The 17,254-nt window shown below is 46.7% G+C and overlaps 1 protein-coding gene across 5 annotated transcripts in view; it reads left to right on the forward strand.

Annotated features, from left to right (window-relative positions):
• The window catches only part of Slc39a11 (solute carrier family 39 member 11), a 443,246-nt gene that overhangs the window by 298,508 nt on the left and 127,484 nt on the right, over window positions 1-17,254 (forward strand). For all 5 annotated transcript variants that reach the window (XM_052758532.1, XM_052758530.1, XM_052758531.1 and 2 more), the window contains one exon: window positions 7,752-7,922. In XM_052758532.1, the coding sequence (XP_052614492.1) occupies window positions 7,752-7,922 (171 nt within the window). The remainder of the gene's footprint in view (window positions 1-7,751; window positions 7,923-17,254) is intronic.

Here is a 17,254-nt window from a genome sequence, read left to right on the forward strand (position 1 = left end):
TTTTCCCATGCAATGCTTAGGTTGTACTTACATGAACAAATTCTTAATCTGAAATTCATACATACCCAGCTGAACAAATTCTTAATCTGTTTTTTATTTTCTGTGCCTGGCATCCTTAGCAGGGGCTCAGTTCACAGTCAGTAGGTTTTTCTTTCAGTATTGTTTGCCAAATCTTATAAGGATCCTAGGGCAGCTTTTGGGGGTGGGACAGGAAACTGAGGGAAGGAAGGGATGCCCATACTCCTCCTCTGCTTCCAGAAAGAGATGTGTCTCAATATTGAGAGAAAATGACCATAGACCATGAACTTTCAGTGACATGTTCTCATAAGTTAAGCAGATACAGTGTTTTAGAACAGACATGATAAGATCTCCAGAAAGTTCCCAAGGAGCCCAAAACAAACCGAGACAATTTGCTGGATGTCTCCCTCCGCCTTGTGGATGCAGCTGTCTGGTATAACACCAACACCCGCTGCTACCAGGCAGACCTCATCAGTCATTGACAGACATAAGTGGATCATGGGAAAATTACCCGCCTGTGAGGAATTAGCCAATCACGTGGTAATTACTTAAAGAGGCCTCATTTGGGCCGAGCACATCTCACAAAAGAGGAATGAAATGGGGCAAATGATGGGCAGCTCTACTTGAAGTCAGAGATTACAAATTAAGGGAAATACCATATCCTCTATCCCATGAATGAATGCACTCTTGAGAAATACCTGGTATTGACTGAGATATGTATGACCGATGAGATTGACAAAATGCTGCTTGTAGTGGTGTCAGTGGCACCATGTTTCTTCTCCTCCCAAATTTCTGACCATTTGCATAGGTTAGTGTTTGCAGTGATATTTAATAAGGAAACAATTTAGAAGCAGCCTCGGTGCCTAGTGGTATGAGAAAGTCTGGACTAATCTGTATTGCTTGGCAATGCCTGAAAGGGTATTTAACCATAAGAGGAAGTGCTTCTGTTATGTTTAGTGGGAGCAAAGAGCAGTCTACCATCATACAATATGAAATTTCAGCCCAGTGCAACCGCATTAGGGTGTGCAGAAGGAAGTGTGCCAACCTCCATTATTTTTAGTCAGTGAGATCATGGTGGCTTGCATCTTCTCCCATGGGCTTGGTCAGTTCCCATGGTTCTTTCAGCCATGCATTTATAATTTTGTGACCAGAAACATGACCATACATGAGGATGTTTTGAGTGAGATGTATAACCCTATGGTAAAGTGGATGGATAGAGACCCGTCCTGTCGTGGTCCCTTCAACCCATAGCTTGCGTTCAGTTGATGAAGCTTCCATGGATGTTCTGACATGGATTTTTATGCCAGATCCTTACATTGTATCTCTCTGTTGTCAGTTCAAAGGACTCTGTAAAATTTGAGGACCCCATCTGGTAAGACTCAGTGAAGTCAGAGAATTTATGGGGTGGAGATGCCTATAGTGTCCTTCTCTCTTTTTACTGTTCTCTTGACAGATGATAGGCCAAGTTTATTGTCACTGTGCAGCTGACCTACCTGTCAGTGCTTGACAGTTAGGCCACAACTCAAATGCCTAATGTGTCCCAAAGGTAGTCATTCAGCAAAATTACTACCAAGTCAAAAATCACCCCTGTAGAAATCCATTTTGTCCTCTAAGCCTTCTGGTTGCAGGTCCCCAGGAGATCAAAAGTCACGAACTGACTTGTTTTTGCCCCCATCTTATTTGAAGCCTTATCCTTTTATACAAATTTGAGACCAAAATCAGTTTGAGGAGGCAGTGGAAAAGAGAGTGGAAGAGGCCAATGAGGGAAATGCTTTCTTATTATTTCATTTTTATTTTCTTATTTATGTGTGTATGTCTAGGTGTGTGTATGTGCACATGTGAGTGCAGTTGCCCATAGAGGTCAGAAGGGTGTGTGTGTCCCCTGGAGATTAAGTTACAGGTCATTGGCGAGCTGTCCGACATGGGTGCTGGGAACCAAATTATGGTCTTCTGGAAGAACAGCAAGGGTTATCATTGCTAAACCAGCCCTCCAGCCACTTTCCTATTGGTTTTTAAATGCATATGAATATACACTTATCTTTGCATGTGTAAAATGCTCAGAGGATAAGCTTCCCTGTGGGTCAGGTTTAGGGAACCAGTTGCTGGCCAGCAGTTAGTTAGAACTAAGCACACAAGAGACTTTCGGATCTGTGTGTGAAGTTTCTCCCTAACTTGAATAAGACCCCTCCCCATGCACTGGACTCTTTTCCTGGGACTGGTCCAGCTCTTTTACAGGTTTCACTGATGCCCATGGGCCATGAAGTTAAAGGCATGGTGCATCATGTCACACAAAAAGGGTCCTTTCCCAGGACAGGTACCCATTCTGGAAGGGAAGGAACAGAAAAATGTGACTCCCTGTGGCAGGAGATGGTTACTACAACTTTTAGCACTTGGAAAAAAAAAAGCAGAAGTAATAGCTTGAATTTAAAAGAAATAATTTGGCAAATAATTGGTTCACAACTAAGCAAAAAGTCCCAAGACATTCACCAAAGAAATCACAGAGAAAATAAATGCTTTCATACTCTCAAGTGCAATAGCAGAATATAAAACCTGGCCATGGGTTGTGTTGTGCGTTTTATGAGCCAGGCACTATACCCCACGCTCCCATGATTCAGTTGTTGGAACAGTCTCACTACATAGATGTGATCAAGCACATACATTTTACAGCAAGGGAACTAGGTACAGTGGCAGCATTTGCTGGGTGAAGCTAATAACTGAATGTGGCTCTTTGAATGAGAATGGTTCCTGGAGGCTCATCTATTTGAATACTTTGTTATCAGTTGGTAGAACTACTTGGGAAGGATTAGGAGGCGTGACCTCATTGGAGGAGATGTCACTGGGGCCAGGCTTTGTTCATTTCCAGAAGACTTGTGTCATTTCTAGTGTGCTCTCTGCCCCTTGCTTGTGGTTTGAGATGTGAGCTCTCAGCTGTTCCTGCCTCCATACCTCCTCTCCATCATCATAAATCCTAACCTTCTGGAACTGTAAGCCCAATTAAATGCTTTCTTTTATAAGTTGCCTTTGTCATGGTGTTTTATCTCACCAATAGAAGAGTAAATAATCCAGTGACAGAGCTGTGGTCCCATGGCAGACACTGTGGTCCTTTCATCCATTCTCCTTGCCGTGACACAGCCCTGACTCCAGATATGGAAGAAGACAGAATCCACATTCATGAGCTGGACAAGGGGCTAGGCAAGTAAGAATGAACTGTGTTGGGGTATGAGGATACCTTTTCTGACACATGCTCTTTAATATAATTAATTATATATAATGTGCATAATGTCCATGTTTATAGGTGCATGTGTGTATGTAAAGGCCACATGTTGACATGGATGTCCTTCAGTTGCTCTCTACCCTGGTTTTTGAGACAGGGTCTCTCACCAGATCTGGAGCTCATTGATTCAGCTGGTTGGTTAGTGAGCCTTGAAGACAACACTGTGGTTACAGACACATGTTGCCCACCCACCTTTAATTTTTTTTTAACTTGTATAAACACACACACAGAGCATGGAAGGAAAAGATCCACTAATATTTCCCCTTCCTTATTGTTTTCAGAGATCAACTTAATTAGGAACAGTTCAAAATATGCATTGTAACAAGGCTTTCTAAGAATTGAGTTCTGAGGGCTGGAGAGATGGATCAGCAGTTCAAGAGCTTTTCCTGCTCTTGCAGAGGACCTGGGTTCAGTTCCCAATATTCACATGATGGCTCAGAACCATCTGTAACTCTGGTTTCAAGGGAAACAATGCCCTCTTCTGGCTATCATAGGCACTGTATGCACATGATACACTCACACATGCATGTGCATACTTGTGTGTGTACAAATATGCATGTGTAGAGGTCAGAGGACACCGTGGGTTTTGGTCCTTCCTTAGTGGTCCCACTTTTTTGAGATAGGCTTTCTCTTTGGCCTGGAGCTCCAGTGAGATTCTAGGAATCTGTTTCTCTCCACGTCCCATCATGGTCTCACTAAGATGACAGGTATCTGTTGGGCTTGAATTTATATTTACTTATATATTTTAGTGTGTGTGGTGTGTGTGCACATGCATGCACACAAACACACACATGCTATGTTATGCATTTGGAGGTCAGAGAACAGCTTATGGAAGTTGGTTCTCTCCTTTTACCATATCAGTCCCAGGAATCAAACTTGGCAGCCATCTTGCCAGCCTCTTGCCAGATTTTTACCAGGCTTCTGGGGATCTGAACTCAGGTCCTCACACATGCAACATTATTGCTGTACTGAATGATCTGTCTCCCCAGGCCTCTTCTTCCATACTTGTGATTTGCCTGCTGGTGCTGTTCAGATGCACACAGCACATGGTCCCTCAACATCCCTCTTACTGTGTTTTGTAACAGGGCTTAGAAACAAAAACTTTTCTCGGGAATTTGAAGCTGTGTGCACTCAGTAGGTGAGAATCTGCCCGTTGTGTCATCCTAATGAACTCATCTCTAGTGAGAGCTGGGGATTTTATTCACTCTCTCTCATGGCTGGTGATCAGTTAATTAGCATTGCTGTATTCATCGGAGGCCTGAGATCCCATCACTGAGCCCATTTGATTCAACCAGTCACCCTCTCGGGGACTGCAGGCCATCTGTGTCCTCGGGTGGCCGGGCCCACGGGCTGTGAAAGAGGAGGCTAGCTCCATATTCACTTCCCTAGATGTGTCTTAAATCCTGGAGGACATAGCCACGCTTCCACACCATCTGCGCGTGTTCGGCTGCAGACTGGATCGGCCTTCCGGTGTGCTTTTGAAAGTGGCTGCTGATCAAGATGGCTCTGCGCCACCATGGAGAGGACATCCGGGCTTGTCATGGGACAGGGGCAGTTGCGTCCAGGCAGCAGAGGGTTTGTTTGCTCAGCTCATGACTCCAGGTTTGTGCCCTCCAGGTGTCATCTATGGATATGCAGGGACAAGAGAATCCCAGCCTTGGTATCCGGGAAGAGGAGTCAGGGAAGCAGATGCTAGGCTCATGGACAACACTGAAGTGTCCCATGATGCCTCTAGACTGGGGGCTTGGAATTCTGGAGACTCCTGACCAGGCTCTGCAGTCCAAGTCATCTAGATGTTATCAACTTAAGATGTATGAGTCCACTTCCACCTCATACGCCCAGAAATACCCATGCGTACATTCAGGAAACCTGCCTAATATGTCCGACCATAAAGATGGAACCAAGAGTCAGTGCACGCACACACACACACACACACACACACACACACACACACACACACACACATTCACACTCGCAGTGTGAACACCACCCACCCTGGATCAAATTCCAAGAGTTGCCTAAGAGCTGCTGAGATGCTACCTTCTCTAGAGGCCAGCATTGAGTCATGTACTGTGGAGGATCAATTAAAGGCTTTCCTTCCCTTCCTCCCTCTCATGCTCCTTCCCTGCTCTCCCCTGCCTTACCCTCCTTTCTTTCCTTCTCTCCACTCCTCTCCTCTCCCCTTCTCTCTCCTCCCCTTTCTTTCTCTTTTTAAAGAGACCTTTTTTTTTAGTTGTATGTCTGCATGTCTGTCTGTGTGAATGTAGTTGCTTGTAGAGGCCAGAAGACGACTTTGGATCCCCCAGGAGCTGGGGTTACAGGAAGTTGTTAGCCACCTGATATGAATACTGGGAACCACGCTTGAGTTCTTTTAACTGCTGAACCATCTCTCCAGCCCCACGGGACTCTGTTCTTTATGGTCAGTATCCCAAAAGTTGAGACAAACTGTACTAGGCTGGTGTGACAAAGAAGGCATTAGATCAAGTATGTCCACACGACGAGGGGCCAGGAGACCACAGAGGTGTCCTTTGTTTCTATTTTAAATGTTATTCATCTGTTTTTAGCGTGTGACAGCGGTGGGGTGGGGCACACAGGATGGAGGTCAGAGAACCGCTCTCAGGAGTCGGTTCTCTCCTTCCACTGTACATTCTAGACATCAAATTCAGGTTGTCAGGCTTGATTGGTGAGTGTTTTAGATGCTGAACTTTCTCTCCAGCCCCCTTGTTACCTAAACTGGATTTAAGGAAGGTCTGCTTCCATCTTCATAGCAGGAATTTCCCACTTCTAGAAGGAAGTTCTCTGGGTGGAGATGGGAAGGAGGACTGTCCAGGGTCCCTGTCACCCTCAGTCAAGGGCGTGGACTATAGTGCCAGAGTGTGAAGTTTCCGCCATCTCCCGAAGTCAAGGATCTCCATGCATCTAAGAAACACCATTAAGGCTACTGTCTGAGAAACAGCAACACTCTAGTCTAAACCAGGGGAATTCTTTTTTAAGACAGTCTTGTTTTATGTATTCCTGCCTGCTCTTGCACTTGACATTCTTCTGCCTCAGCCTCCCAAGGGCTGGAATTTCGGTCCTGAGCCATCATACTGTCAATAAAAATGGAGTATTTTCAGATGGTTAGTATATGAAACTCAGCCCCTGAGTGTTCTTTAGGACCTGGACTCTATGTATTTCTGTCTGTCTGTCTGTCTCTTTGGCTGTATGCTTGCCTGTCTCTGCTTACTGGGGCACATTGCTTCCTTCTGTCTATCTGCTACAGCTGCTCTTAAATCACTGTGGGCTTCATCACCCTGCATTCTAGGAGAGGGAATCTGATTGGCTGATCCTGACACCTGAGGTGTTCCCTTGAGTCTCAGGGTGACCAGGAGGAGGGTCATATTCATAATTCTGGAGGGTTCGGGGAGAAAGGGAACATATTACCAAGAGTACCAATCTGAATATTCAACACTGAGAATATTGCAAGCACGCTCATGTCTTCTCTTGTTGAATCATCACAAACCTCTGCCGCATCCTTGCTGGGTTCCAGGGGTTGATTTAACTCGAGTGGTGAGGGAATGAAGGAATTTGAACACACAGACACTCCAACATCAAGAGCTGGGATCGTGTAGGGTGGGCTCTCTGATGGGGAAGCTGTAGCACCCCAGAAACTCAGTGTGTTTATTGTATAAGAGTTGAACAGAGTGGAAGGTTATTATATACAGCTGAACAAGGAGGCGGGGTTATTACATACAGCTGAATCAAGGAGGCGGGGTTATTATATACAGCTGAATCAAGGAGGTGGGGTTATTATATACAGCTGAATCAAGGAGGTGGGGTTATTATATACAGCTGAATCAAGGAGGTGGGGTTATTATATACAGCTGAATCAAGGAGGTGGGGCTAATATATACAGCTGGACAAAGAGGTAGAGTTATACATGGCTGGGCAAGGAGGCGGGGTTATTATATACAGCCGGACTGCCATGGGTACTTGACATGACCAGTGCCTATCTCTACAACACACATTCAACCTGTGCTTCTCTCACTCCCTACAACCCCTTAACCTCCAGAAAATGTTTCATTGATCTGTTGTTTTGAATCAGGAAACTACAGTACAGGGCAGTGAAAACTCCTGGTTAGCAAGCATCATTCAACTGGCGTGTGGCAGGGTCAAGAAGTAAAAGTGATGGCCTGATTCCACAATCTGTGTTCCTTATCAACCCCCAGCATCCCTCCCCTTAGGTGGCCATTTTCATCCTTCTTAGAGCCTAGACTCCAGGCATAGAGTGTCTAGTTCCTGAGTCCTTGCTGAATGACTGTCCCAGGGAGTGTCTGAGCCACCAAGAGGAGACGCTTGGTCCGTGGCAGTCTGGATGTAGAATCGCCTCTGGCTTGGGGCTTCCTCTTGCTGCTGCCTGCCCAGGAATCGGAGTACACATTTTCACAGCCCCTTTCCCTCCGTTCTTCTTTTTGCACAGACAAGAGTGAGAATGGCGAGGTCTACCAGAGGAAGAAGGTGGCAGCGGCTGCCCTCCCAGAGGGCACTGCCCCCTTAGGACCTGTGCAAGGGAACTCAGGGCAGCCTGGGGTCAGCAGCTGGAGGAGGATCGCTCTGCTCATCCTGGCCATCACCTTACACAACGTTCCAGGTGAGGACTGGTCCTGGGGCTGTCTGCCACCTGCCTGATGGTCGAGCCATTGCCCACACAGCCCTGCAGCTGAAAAGGGGAACTGTCAATAGTGACATGGGTGCAATCTGAAGGGGAGTGGAGGCCACGCTATGCTATGCGTCATTCAGTCTAGAATGATCTTTGCATTTTCCACCTCCTCATTCCAGTTACTTTAAATAATCTCTGCTATTTTGACCCAGGAGTCCCTTCCTTTACATATTTGGTACCAGGTACCAAATCATGTGGAACATAATTCTGTAACCCCCGTGATTGCTGGGATAGAGGGAGCTGCCTGTAAGTGCAGGATGTCTCCAGTTCTGACTGATGCTCTAAAGGATGTAGTGAATTCAGGGGCCTGGGAGATAGCTCAGTCAGTCAAGTGTTTGCTGTGCAAGTGTGAGTTTCATCCACAGAACCCAAGGTAAAAAGCTGGGTATGGTGGCATGTACCTGTCATTTCAGCACTGGGGAGGTAGGGACAGGAGGATCCCTGGGGCATGCTGGACAGCCAAACTAGTTTATTTGGTGAGTTCCAGGCCAGCAAAAGACCTTGCCACCAAAAATTAAGTGGATAGAGCTGAGAAATGACACCAAAGATTGATTTGTAGCTTTTACATAAACACACACACACACACACACACACACACACACACACACACACACACACACACACAGACCAGTATGCAAATATGCACACCCACAAACATGCACCTTACTGCACACACATACTAAAAAAACCAGTATGGAATTCTGCCTTGATTAAGATTTATACTTCGCTCATGTGCTTTCTTTGTAGGGACCTCTCTCTGCTGAGTACTTTTCAGATCTTTTCCTATTACAGAACAACTTATTTGATGTCTTGGGATTTAATTTTATGGGAGAAGACTTACTGGTGCTTTATTTAAAAGATAATATTTCTTCTAGAGCAATAGAAGGCACGGGTAAGCATAAAATCAAAAACTACTAAGGCTACTACAGAAAATCAATGCATGAAGGATCCTGAGCTGCTAGGGACACATGGTGGAACTCTAGCTCTGCCATCCACTGATGAGTCTATCTCCGAATACTGCTTGGTTTTCTCATGGATGAAGTGGGACTAATATGCCAACTGGTATCCTTGGAGACTTCTACCAAACATGGGCACAGCCATTGGCTATGCTCGGGCCCTCTGAGCATTTGACAGATGAGGGTCATTGTGTGGGCCAGGCTCCTCAGGTCTTTCAACCATGATTTTGTCAGTCTTGAGTTCTTAATCATTCCCATTCGTCTTTGGGGGAAAGTTGAGCATGCGTAGTCGTCTTCCCTGGGGGCCGTTGCAGGTGATTTGTTTTATGGATCCATAGAGAGTTCATAGAGCCTGTCTGCTGCCTGTTACGGGAGCAGCCCAGCCAGCCATGGCTCTCTAAGGTGACAATGTTTTTCTCTTAAGGCTCATTCGTGTAGATGTGATTCTGCCGTCTCCTGGTGTTGGTTCTGTAGAAGCAAAGAACACGGCAGGGATGAAGTTATTCCCTTGGAGAACTTGATACTCTCTTATTTGTGCAAAGAAGACACCAAGTATAGCCTTATCTGTGTTATTATATCTAGTATATATGGAATCTGCCTAAAACACCATGCACCAGATCACTTTTAAGCGGGGCTCTTTCTCTGGGAGGAGAGACACATGTTTCTCTAGTAATTTCCATTGTAGTTACGGGAGTTTTTATGATGGGATCATACACAGGCTGCTTTTCTTGGAATTTTCCTCATTGCCCATCTCTCTCCCATTTCCTTCTTGGTGCCTCAGCCCTCTCTGAGTCAGATGTGCGTGCACATCCTTGGTTAATTTCCTAGAGCTCTCTATTTAGTGTGTCTTCCGATGGCGTTGTACGTGGGACCCCTACATGCAGTGCCCAGAGAAGACCTCAGTGCATTTGTACTGTTGGGGGCTCCCATCATGCCCCCACAGTATCTTAAATTGCCCACTGGAAGTCTGAGGGCCCCTGAGTCTCTTCCAGCCTGTGAAATACCAGTCATGGCAGAAACAGGGTTACCTGTGTCATCCTGTCAGCCATGGAATAGTCCCAGCACACTGGAAGATACTTAGCTATACAACAAGTTCGAGGCCAGCTTGAGTTACATGAGACCCCATCAGAAAAAAAGATTACCTGACTCTGAAGTTCCCAGCAGGGTTCACTGCTCCTGCCTCTGGTTTCTGCCTTAGTCTGAAGAGAATGACTCACCCATGCTTCCTGTAGGAGCATGCTGCTCCCTGACAAGAGTCATTTTGAGAGCCTGTCCAGTTCCAGCTGCTGTGAAAAGGTCTCTTTTTTCACACCATCCTTTCTAGTTTATTGAAAATTGAGGTGCATCTTTGACATTCCCCAAGACCCCGGGCTTTCAGATAGACGTTCCGCAATGACTTAATGGATAATCAATGGTTTTTTGAAGTTTTTCTCTTTGTTGGTTCAGTTTTGTACATCCTGAGGATGACATTTTGTTTAAAAAATTGTCTCATGCGTGGAAGAGAGAAAGAAGGCTTGTTAATGGGCAGCCTGGCTGTGGAATGTTCTAGAGTGTGAGGACACACCTGCAGGCACTTGGAAGGACAAAGGAGTTCTGAGCCTCTGGGTTTCATGATTCCCCTTGACTCCAGGGAAGTCACAGACCTTTGTTAGTTACTTTGCATCTCTGTGGCAAAATGCCTGAGAGAAATCAAGTTAAGGGAAAAAGGTTGATTGACCGTGGCTCAAGATTACAGTCCCGGTTCTGTGGACTTGAGGCAAGGCAGAGTGTCAGGACGGCAGGCCTGTGTGGCAGCTCCCTCTCATGCGACATGTGCCATCATGTACTCAGTTGTTTACATCTCTGTGTTTCCCCTTGTGAGATGGGGCCTCTTTCTCAAAGGTCACTGCCACATTCCTTTAGCAAGCGAAGATCACAGCGTGTACTGGAGCCCCGACCTAGTCCATGGCTACTCTATACTCCAGCTCCAGAAAGGCTAGGTGTGTCTGCTTCCTGTCTCCATTCTAGGAGAGCAGAGGCAGAACAGCTGAAGGATTCATTCTCTTTGTATGTTGGCTACCAGGTGTGCTAAGGGTGAGTGTGTGTGTGTGTGTGTGTGTGTGTGTGTGTGTGTGTGTGTGTGTGTGTGTGTGTGTGTAGTAGAGGTTGATGCATCTGGTACTTTCCTCATTCAGCCTCACCTTACCCTCTGAGTCAGGGCCTCTCACCGGGACCTGGGCCCAGTGATGAGGCTAGTCTGGCTGGCCTATAAAGCCCAGGGATCCACTCACATCCGCCTGCCCAGCTCTGGGGTTACAAGTGCATGCTGGCACACCCAGCTTTTTGCCTGGGTGCTGGGGACGAACGGCAGCCCTCATGCTGCTCTCCCTCACACACAGCTTGCTTCTGGAGACCCCCAGTGGAACCTGCATCCCTTGCCGGCTTCTCATCCTCTTCTCTTACGGTCAAGAGCGGAGCTCATTTTGACAGTTGTTGCTGTGATATAGAGACCTGAGGGCTGCTGTTTGTGTCTCCAGGACAGCACAGCGGTTGATTTTAATTATTTGGCTTGTCATCATTGCTAGTTTCTAATAATGGCTTCAAAATGAATGCTCGGTGTTTGAGTCAGAAGCGATTTTAGTTTCAGGGAACTCAAGAACAAATTTAGAAAACAAAATATTAATGGTGGCAGGCTGTTCCTGAGGGATAGGGTTATGACTAATTTTTATTTTCTTCATGGTTTTGTAAGATTTAGAAACAAACTTCCCTATGGGAAAAATATGATTACTTGTGATGAGATAAAAGTGATTGGAAAGGGGATCTCCCCAAGTGAGTTTACCACCTCAGGGCCCCTGATTCTCAACATACCCACCAAAGTAGAGAGAGAAGTTATACAATAGGGACAGTCTTATTTGGGCTAGCCTAGTGTCCTTGCATGTTGGAACAAGGATAAGAACACACTCTCTCTCTCTCTCTCTCTCTCTCTCTCTCTCTCTCTCTCTCTCTCTCTCTCTTTTCTCTCTCTCTCTCTCTCTCTCATAATGGAACTAATGTCCTTCCCAAGGGTGCCATCCTCATGACCTAATGACCTTCCCAAAGCTGTCTTCTAAGAGCATCCTTTGTATTGGAAACAGGATGAAGGACTGTATTAGTTAGCTATAGTTGCTTTAACTTTTTACTAACATAATGGTTTTAAAAAAAAAAAGATCAGACTTGTTCTTCTACAGTTGTGGAAGTCAGAAATCTTAAATCAGTTCTTAAGTTGTTGACAAGACTGATTTGCTAGAGGCTCCAGGATGGGGTTGTGGGACTTCATTCCTTGTTCCTTCCAGCTTCTACAGGCTTCGGCAGGCTTCTGCAGGCCTCTGCATGGCCTCTACATGGCCTCTGCATGGCCTCTGCATGGCTATCACTCTAATCCATGTCCCACTGTTTTCTCTGCTGGGTCTGATCTCCTCCTTCCACCTTCTAATTTGCATTCTTTGACTGCATGTAGGGCCTCCTCAGATAACCCAGGACAGTCAGGAATCTGGTCATTCCCTTTGGACAAGAGGGCAACTGTAGTAGGCTCAGGCATTAGAACTGGGTGTTTTTGTTGTCCTCATTGGCTGGCCACAGAAACCAAAACAATCACTGGACCACTGGCCAGAGACAATTGGCTCGAGTCTTCCCGAGTTTTCATCTTGCCCTGGGACTTCTTATGGGCACCAGCTCTGTCTTGTTTCCCATCCCAGGCCGCTTCTGTTTGGGTTTCTAAATAATTCTACATACCTGCTGAATGCAGGTATCTCTGCTGTATTATCCCTGGCTCTTATGCAGTGAGAGGATGGGTGGGGTTCAGAAAGATGGTCTTTACTTGGCTTTCTCTCCTGTGTGTTCGGTGAGGGTGTGAGTGTACCTTGTGGGTGTTGCTGAACTCATCACTTGTGTGCCACTGTGAATTCAGTCCCTCACAGAAACCACTTAAGTGAGGAACAGATGTTGGGTTCAAAGGGAAGAAAAACTTGTTTTGGCCCACGGTTTCCATGGGTTTAGCCTATCATGGAAGGAGAAGACCTGGCAGAGAGCACCTTGATCTATGGCGTAGGTGACAGGACCCAGAGACCAGGTACAAGGAACCCCCAGTATCCTACTTCTCCTAGCTAGGCTTCACCTCCCCAAACAGGGCCACCAGCTGGGAGCAAGCCCTCAAGTCACGAAACCATTTGGGACACATTTCAGGATTCAACGGTAACAGTTCCTATCCGCATCGAATGGACCCCTTCCCCTCCTTACCTGTTTAAACTAGCCCCATGCCACCTTACTCGTGTGGCCACTCTGCTTTTTGTGACAAAAAAAGACGTTCATGGCAAATGCACTCATGGCTGTCATTTACTGAAGGTGACAGCGTGCATGTTCAAGTGTTTTCTCCCCTTCCTGGAGAATGTCACCATATGGCATTCTTCTCCCATGATGCACAAGGGCCACCAATCACTTGAAGATGTCTCTTACCCTCTCACACAGAGGACACTGTTCTGGCTAATTTCTCATTTGAAATTGAGAGTGAATCCTCATACCGTAATGCCCACCCTTTCGAGGTATACAGGAATCGAAGGGTGTGTAGCTATCACCACTGTCTACGTGATACACTCTCGCCATCCTGTAGAGAGACCCCATACCTGGCAGCGGCAGTCATTTCCTGGTCCCCTGCTCTAGCTCCTGACTCCACCCTACTTTCCATCTCGTTTCCTGCCCTGCTCTCCTGAGGATGGTGGCATGTGTGTGGCGTGTGTGTGTGTGTGTGTGTGTGTGTGTGTGTGTGTGTGTGTGTGTCATGTGGCAGCTGCCCTAGTTTCTTTCACTCAGTTCCTTTGCTTTATAGCGTTGATATTAGTTCTGCTTCTGGTCAAGCCCAGAGCGGTCTCCATCCTGTGATGTGATGGTTAATTGTCTTCGACAGGACTGCATGTGAAGACACGCCTTGGGTTTCCAGGGAGGTTACACTACGTGGAGGCCACCTGCCTGGATATGGACACCATACCAAGGGGCGGGGACTGAATCAAAACGAGAAAGTGAGCCAGGCCAAGTGTTCATCTCTCTGCTTCTGATTGTAGATGCAATGTCATCGTCGGCTGCCTCACACTTCCACCTCCATGGCCTCCCTGCCAGGAAGGACCATATCCGCTCAGTCCGCACACCAATCAACTCTTCAGATGCTTTTGTTGTAGTGACAAGAAAAGGAGCATCCATGTGGATGCGTGCCACTGGGCCTGTGTTCACCTCCTCATGGGCATTTGGCTTCCTTGTGCCTTGGTCAGTGTTGAGTAGGTAGGAATGTGTGTTTTGTGTGGACATGCTCTGCTGTTTACATTGCTTGGGGTGGAACTGCCCTGTCACATAGGAACCTTTTCAGTCTTTGAAGTCCATTGTTTCTTTTGTTAAGCCCCTCCCACTTTGTTCCAGGCCTCCAGCCTTATATGCTTTTCGTATATTATAACTCAGGACTGACCACAGCTTCACTCAAGAAAGTACTGGCCCTGGGGTGTCTGTGCGTCCCACTCTTTAAGGAGTGCCAATCAATTTTGGACTGGATTTTTTGTTTGTTTGTTTGTTTTTGTTCTTTTAGAGACAGGATTTCTCTATTTCTCTGTGTAGTTTTGGTGTCTATCCTGGATCTTGCTCTGTAGACCAGGCTGGCCTCGAACTCATAGAGATCTGCCTGGCTCTGCCTCCCGAGTGCTGGGATTAAAGGTGTGCACCCCCCGCCCCCGCCTGACTTGGGTTGGATTTTAATGGGCCACTAAATATCAGGGTGTTACTGATCCTGGCATAGGGCCCTGGCTTCTGTGGGCTTCAAGTGTTCACATTGCTCCCAGGTAGCTTTGGAGGGCCAGCTCTCAGAACAAGGTGGGGCTACAGCTTACAAGATGCCAGTAGTTTCAGAGAAAAGCGGAGCATCTCACTTTCCTGGGACAAAGACTGTGTGGAACACTCTATTATTAGATACGGATTCCCCAGAAAAAAACATGATGTAATCATTCTAAGTTATATTCTGCTTCCAGACATTGTGGGGTCGTTCTCAGCAATAAGTAGTGCGGGCCCAGCCAACAGGTGAGCGCCACACAGCCGTGAATTATTGATGATACTCAAACTTATTTACTAAGGATTGGAAGTTCTAGACACCATAGAAAGTATTCCGTGATTGTGTTTGGATATTTGTCCTCTTGAGTGAGACAGAGACGCAGAAGTTCAAAGATGGAAGCTGGCGGACACACACCCTCGCTCCAGGTGGAGCAGACTCTCGCTCAGCCGGTTCTCTCCTCCTGCTTTGGTGAGCTCTAGGACTCTTTTCTAGCGATGGATGGCAAAGCTCTTCAGTTATTTCCAAAAAAGTTCAGAGAACACATTTTGCTTTTCTATTTTATTGTATTTTTTATTTTATTTTTTTTAACAACATGAAATGTTAGCGTCTGTGGCACCAGCCGGGTGTGTTGGAGGACTTCTTTCTCCAGATGTCCAGGGCTCTGTTCAGCAGCAGGCTCAGGCTGGGCAACCTGGATGGGTTCTGAGGGAACTCCACTCGGGGTTGCAGAAGGAATGCCCGAGTGGTGTCCCTTCCACACATCCATCACCAGCAGGTGAGGATGGACCAGGGTCAGATGGGTGCAGACTGTAGAGTCAGTAAGGCCTGAACTTAGCTCCTTCAGTCTTAGTAGCCATGTGACTTTGGGTAAAGGCCTGAGCATCTCCGTGCTGGCGGATGTAAATGGGAGATGATGGTGATGACGTTTCACCTTGCAGTTTGGCATGCAGTGAGCTAACAGCTATTGCAGCAGGCAGGCTACCTGCTGTGTCACCCAACTGCATGGTGGAGCAGAGCCTGGTGAACACGAGCTCCTTTGTCCCTGCCTCCTTTTCTCTGCCCTCCTCCTTCGTTCCCCCACTCCGCCTCCCCCTTCCTTCTCCTTCGGGGCACCTTAGCTTAATCTTCCAGGTCTAGTCAGGTAACTTTCAAGGGGGACAGCTCAGAGCATTTTAATTCTCATCTCCAGCAGGTTACTTCAAGATCCTTCTCATTTACTCCAGGAGTTTGAAAACACTGTAATATTCCCCTTTAATTATCTGCACCTCAGTGGGAGGCCTGACATTATAATTAGCATGGGCTCCGGCATGGGATGACATTTTGTTCAACATATCGTGTTCCTGGGTGTGTGCAGTAGCAGAAGTTGAGAGCACGCTTTCAAATGATGCCATTGGATGTGAGCGTGAGGCCTGGCATGAGCTCCTAGAGTGGGGAATTGCAGTTCCAGGGTCCCTGTGTGATCCCATGTGGAAGTGCCAGGCAAGCTGAGAGGCTCACCACTGTTGCCAAGGACTGTGGACACACAGGACTGCAGATCTCTGCTTCCTGGCCAAAGCCACAAGCTCAGCTGCACTTGGCCTTGTGTTAAAATGAAGACTAGTTTTCTACATGGACTCTGTCATGTCATTCCCCTGCCTCATATGTAAAGAGAGGAGTCAAAGCCAGATAGTTGGAAGACAGTTTTTGTATTGATCTGCCAAGTTTCTGGTTAACCTCATGCTGCCTTGCTCCCATGGCCAAAGCAGGGTGTCAATAAGGCCTCATATGTTTAGCTGTGTACCTGTTTAGCTTTTTTTTTTTTTAATAGACAAAGTCTTCCTCTATAGCCCAAGCTAGCCTGGAACCCATTCTGTATCCCAGGCTGGCCTGAAACTCTGACAATCCTACTGCCTTAGCAGCTTACGTACTAGCATTATAGGAATGAGCCACTATGCCTAGCTTATTAAGAAAGAGGATCCCTGGAGTTTGGTGGCCAGCCAGTCTAGCTGAATCCAGGAGTTTCAGGTTCAGTGAGAGAGAGACCCTGTCTCAAAAAACAGGGTGGAGAGTGATTGAGCATGTCCTGACATGGACATCTGGTTTCTATACACATACATACACATGTACATGTGTACTTGTACAAATGTGTGCATACATATACACATGAGCACATACATACATAAACACACAAAATTCATCTCGTAGCCAAGGATGCCCTTGAGCTCTGGGTCATCCTTCCTCTATTCCTTGAGTACTGGAGTTACAGGTGTGTGCTACCACACTTCATTATATGTTGCTACAGATTGTTCCCAGGGTTTTTGCTTGTGTGGCAAGTGTTCTAGCAGCTGTGCTGAAGCCCCTTATTCAATTCTGCTTTTTTTCTTGAGTGGGGACGGACATGGATTCAGATAGCTTGTATAGGAAAATTGGTGCATGCTTCTGAGTCATGATGTCCAGTGCTGGGCAAAGGCTGCTCCAATAATGAGAAGATTAAGATGCAAGTTTTC

This window comes from Peromyscus californicus, unplaced genomic scaffold (assembly GCF_007827085.1).
Source record: "Peromyscus californicus insignis strain IS unplaced genomic scaffold, ASM782708v3 Scaffold_3__1_contigs__length_106647218, whole genome shotgun sequence".
Taxonomy (NCBI): domain Eukaryota; kingdom Metazoa; phylum Chordata; class Mammalia; order Rodentia; family Cricetidae; genus Peromyscus; species Peromyscus californicus.